Raw genomic sequence first — 5,194 nt, 5'->3', positions numbered from 1 at the left:
TTATAAAAAATAACATACCAAACATGTTTTGAGTGTTTTAAAAAATTGAAAATTGAAAATGACCTCAAACGACGAACCAAACGCTCTCTTATATGCTCCATTTCCAGGTGGCATCAGCCCTTTCCCGGCATTCACTCCCTCCGTGCCACTTCCACCTCTCGAAAATTAAAGTTCTCTCATCTCTTAAAATTTATTTTTTAATTTTTATCTCAAATATATATTCAATCATATTTTGTGAGACTCGCTACTTTTATTGATAGTTCAATCACAAATTTTATTAATTTTATTAAAATTTACTAAAAATCTTTTCTTTTTTATCAAAATGAAACTTGGATGATCACTTTTTTCTCTAGATTCTTGTGCTCATCTGTGAAAAAAGTATAAAGTGGTAGTTTTTAGAAAATTTGGTGAATTTAAGTTTCGACGAATTTTTGTCAACAATTTACTTTTATTGAAATACTTTCTTTTCTAATGGTAATAGTAGAAAATTTCAAATATTTTATATTTGTCAAAATTGAATTTTAAATGATCACAGGTACCAAATTTTACTAAAATCTAATTTACAACTTGTAAATATATATTCATTAGAGTTGCAGTGTTTACATTTCTGCGTTATTCTTATAAGCTCAACATATTTTCAACTTTAAACTTAGCTCCCAACTCAAACTCGAGACTTATTTTCGACTCTAAATTAACTATTTCGCTCAACTTGCACAATATAATATAATTAGTGACAAATCCAACTCTACACATCATCTCAAACTGTTATTGGCTTTTCCCTTTTCAGGTATATTTTGGATTTCCTTTCTCAATTTCATTTCCAAATCAAAGAATTGTTGGGTGAGGGTGGGATCGGATTGGATCGGATCGGGTCACCCCCAATTGAACCGTACATATGTCATTTTTAAGCCCCCGTTTGGCCCCTAGAAAATTGTGTGGTTGAAAATACGAAAGATAAAAATTAATGAGAGCCAAACGATACTAACTTACATTTAGACAAACGTGGCTACGTGTTAGGTTTGGAGAATCTGATAAAGTTTGTCATTTGAATGCTTGAAAGTACCTCAAAGCTCCACGTGTAACAAAAATTAATCAACTAATATTAAAGGTGTTCAAAAACAATAGTGCATTTTTTTCCCGAGCGCCTTATTATTTGTTTACAGAATTTTAATTTAACTATAATTACATGAATTAAAATTCAAATTTTAATCTAAGTCAAAATTAATAATTAATTTTAATTACATATTTTATGGATTTTATAACTTTTTTAATCATATATTTTATTAACTTTTATTAAAATTTATTAAAAATTTAATTTTAATCTCAATTAAATAGAGGCTAAATATATTTGTACGTAATCTACGATAATACAAGTATATCTTGATGCTCTATGCATTTCAAGGCAAATGATTGTCTTGCATAATCTTCAAAATTATGAATTTATTAATATTACAATTTATTTGATAATTAATTTTTAAATTTTTTTCTTATATTCATTTTTAATCTCACGTTCTCACAATAAAATATTTTTAATATAAATCAAAATTTATCCATACTTTTTAACTATACATTTTTAAAAAATTTGCTATGTAAAAATTCATGCTACGCAAAAAAAAAAAAAAAAGAATGAAATTGAAACGCAAAAAAAAAAAAAAAAGAATGACTGTGAAACAGGGGCTATGGATTAGAATTTATTATATATATATTTTTTTTTAACTTAAGAGACCTAAAATACCCTATCTGTATATATCACAAGAATCATTTCCTATTTTCTTAATATTTTTTTAGACTTTTCATGGTCTGTATTTTCCTATTCAACTCTACATTAACTTCCCCAATCATTTAACTCTTTTTTCCCCAAACATTATTACACTACCAAAAAGGGCCGTTCACTCAGACCAACGTGTCACCCTTCTCCCCCTCTCCCTCTTCCGCCACTTGTCCTTCCCAAGTTTCTGCCTTGACCGCGCACCCCCACTTTCTTTGTTTGTTCTCTTTTTGAGGTTCTTCTTCATTTTGCTTCAATATTTGATTAGTTTCTGTTTCACTACGACATACAATCCAGTTTTTAGTTTTCTTTATTTTCATTCTTGATTTATTAATATAGGTCTTGTGACTTTGTCTTGGAGCTTATTGCTCTATTGTTTTATGATATATTTCATTTATTTCTCAAGATGGATTTATTAGTTGAAGTTTATTGCTATGAAGCCAAAATTCTTGCTTGGATTGTGAATAAAAATTAGATCGTGGAATAAGGTGGTGCTTAATATTATGCAGTCAAGATCAGTTTTGTGTGAATCAGATCATGGAGTGGTTAAACATGCATATAAATTTATTATAGTATTGTTATAAGTAGTGTTGTTTGTGTGTTTTATGGGGGATGGTGATGATGGTAAGAGGATTTTAAGAACAACAGAAATGGATACTCTTTGTTTAGATATTTCAACAAATAGATTTTCAAGAGATTTGTTGCAGAGGTTCATGGGTAGTAGTACTGCAAATGAGGCAGTGAAAGAGGAGGATCAGGAGATTGAGTTGAATCTTGGACTGTCATTAGGAGGGAGATTTGGTGTGGACAAGAAGTTGGTGAGGTCTTCTTCTGTAGCAGAGTGTTTACCGGCGGTGAGAGATGGTAATGATGCGGTGGCACCACCATCGGTGGCTTATACAGGTCCATTGAGGACCTCTTCACTGCCTGTGGAGACGGAGGAGGAATGGAGGAAGAGGAAGCAGTTGCAGACCTTGAGGAGAATGGAGGCTAAAAGGAGAAGGTCAGAGAAGCTGAGGAATCTAAGGGGTGATAAGGAAGCTGGTGGATGTCGTGGTGGTGGTGGAAATTTAAGTCTGGAGGAGAAAATGGAAATTCAGGTTAATTTGAGAGAGAGATTGGATAGTGATAAGTCTTTGGTCGCAGCGAAGAGGTCAGGTTTGCCATTCCCATTATCCACCGCTAATGATCATCAGTCCATTCGAGGAGGGATTGATGAGGCAATGGCACAAGGGAAGGGGCATTATTTGGGAGATCTTAGTGGGTTGCAAAAGTCAATGGAATCAAAAGGAGGGAGTTCTTCGAGTATGTCTGAATCGGACAGTAAAACTTTTGGAGGTATTTCGTTATCTATACTTTCTTGGTTATTTTCTACATAGGCTGAAATTTATGTCCAATGCTGTATATAAATCGAAAAGTCATTCAACTAATGTTAGACTCTCAAATGTAATTTCTTTATGTATGTAAACTGTTTTAATTGATTAAATGTGCTCCAAGTACATAAAGATTCCAAAATAACAGTTGGTCTTCCAATTTTATCTTGCACTTGGACATTTTGGTTTGAATTTTTGTCCGGTTATCACCCCATGTCGATATATGATCTAGTTAATTTGTCATTATATATAAATAGACATGTTCTTGGGACATGCCCTTTTAAGACTAAAGATATGCCTTTCAGAATAGAATAGACGTGTCGACTAGGTGGATCACTTTTAACAAACTATACAAGGAACCTAAATGTTCGTTATTAAATCATCTCCTTTATGCTTTCAATTCTAGGCAATATTTCATTTTTTGCTTCGTGTTTGAGTCCCATTATTTCAGAAAGAGTGCAAGGCATTGTTCAGTTTGATACTATTGTAATTTGGAGTAATGGTATTACAAACGGAGTATGTTATATCATGAGAGTTGCTTCAACTTTGTGAACACCAATGCTGGACAAATTTGTCTTAAGGAGAATCATGCTAACATATTCACAATATTTTTTCAAACATCATGAGAGTTGTTTTAACTTTTATTTAGTTTTTTTAGTAAATAAAACCATATTCACAATATTTTTTCAAACATCAGATGAAGATACAAGGATTATGCATTGCTAGATTCTCGATAAATGAACATAGGGAGGTTTTAAAAATTTCACTCCAAAACTTCGAAATGCATTGAGTTTTGCAGACTTGATCATATAAATAACAGAATTGTGAGAAAGCGTTCTTTATGTCCAGTGAAATTTTTTGGAACTTGGATCCTTATGTTATCCATTTCGACGATTTCATAAGAAAAATAGCAATTCCTAACATGAAAAATGTATTTCATATTTTGGCTGAGTATCTTTAGTATCTACATGCCTTCACTTTTTTGTCAACAAATACTTATGGCAGATTATCGATATTTTGCGCATTTGTCTAGTTCTATGGACTGCTGTATAAATTTGATTATGAAACCATGCTGCTATTACCTGTTGTAATTATATCCGAGATTTCCTCATTTTCATTTCAGGATCCAGTGGAGGTTGTGAACTGAGCCCTGGCAGTATCCAGTCTTTGCGTGAGAGAATCAATCAGGATGTTAGCTCGTCTGGGACGAAAGAAAGAGAAAATACGAGCAGAATGACACGACCTGATGTTGTAAGAAATCGAGGAAGGGAAATTAGAACCAATGCAGTTGAGGATATGCCTTGTGTTTTCACAAAGGGAGATGGTCCTAATGGAAGGAGAGTGGATGGGATACTATACAAATATGGAAAGCGAGAAGAAGTAAGAATAATGTGCATATGCCACGGCAACTTACTCTCACCAGCCGAGTTTGTCATGCATGCTGGAGGCAGCGACGTTGATAACCCACTCAAACACATAGTTGTGAATACAAACTCTTCCTCCCTGTTATAGTGGCAGCGTGCTAGTTACCCTTAATGCGAGTGGTAAAATGTTTTCAACTTCTATTGGTTTTTTTTCCCTCTTCTTGAAATGACAATGTATATTGTCAACTGATGCTTATATTTGAAAGAAAATGGGAAATTTGGCTGTACCCATGAGTATTGCATTCAGAAAATACAGGGAAAGTTCTGATCATTGCTTTTGATTGATACGACTAGTTCATATATATTCATTTATAGAACTGGTACATGTGCGAGGCTTTTGATGAAAAATGAATTTGGTTTTGCCACAGAGAGCTATAAAGATAGAACGAATAAGCTTGTATCTCATTTTTGCAGCTTCAACTTCTAGAAGAGGTGGTATTAAGAAATTAGAAAAGATGTCTTAATTATTAATTTTTGTAGCACTTGTGGGGTTGTTTGATGTTTATAAAAGTTGAAAGAGTCTTATGAAATGCGCCCCCTAGAAGTTGATATTAAAATGTGGAGCTACCATGTGTGGCCCCCTAGAAGACTAGTTGGTCTACTTAGTATTACCCTATATATTGACATTT

General features: G+C 33.1%; 1 protein-coding gene across 1 annotated transcript; it reads left to right on the top strand.

Annotated features, from left to right (window-relative positions):
• Positions 1 to 1,894: 1,894 nt before the first annotated feature.
• Positions 1,895 to 4,836, top strand: LOC111396215 (ninja-family protein AFP3-like). The gene is made up of 2 exons (XM_023022569.1): positions 1,895 to 3,106; positions 4,265 to 4,836. Exons 1-2 carry the CDS (start codon positions 2,374 to 2,376, stop codon positions 4,651 to 4,653), a joined length of 1,122 nt encoding a protein of 373 aa, XP_022878337.1. The 5' UTR covers positions 1,895 to 2,373; the 3' UTR covers positions 4,654 to 4,836.
• Positions 4,837 to 5,194: the final 358 nt, after the last annotated feature.

Source organism: Olea europaea, chromosome 6 (assembly GCF_002742605.1).
Source record: "Olea europaea var. sylvestris chromosome 6, O_europaea_v1, whole genome shotgun sequence".
NCBI lineage: Eukaryota > Viridiplantae > Streptophyta > Magnoliopsida > Lamiales > Oleaceae > Olea > Olea europaea.
The sequence above is the reverse complement of the archived record's forward strand: the minus strand, read 5'-3'. Positions and strand labels throughout refer to the sequence as shown.

Bases quoted from the DNA above. Each gene is read 5' to 3' on its own strand.
- LOC111396215 (XM_023022569.1), top strand. From the start codon at position 2,374: ATGGGGGATGGTGATGATGGTAAGAGGATTTTAAGAACAACAGAAATG. The intron at 3,107-4,264 runs GTATTTCGTTAT...TTTTCATTTCAG, and splicing joins GGACAGTAAAACTTTTGGAG to GATCCAGTGGAGGTTGTGAA.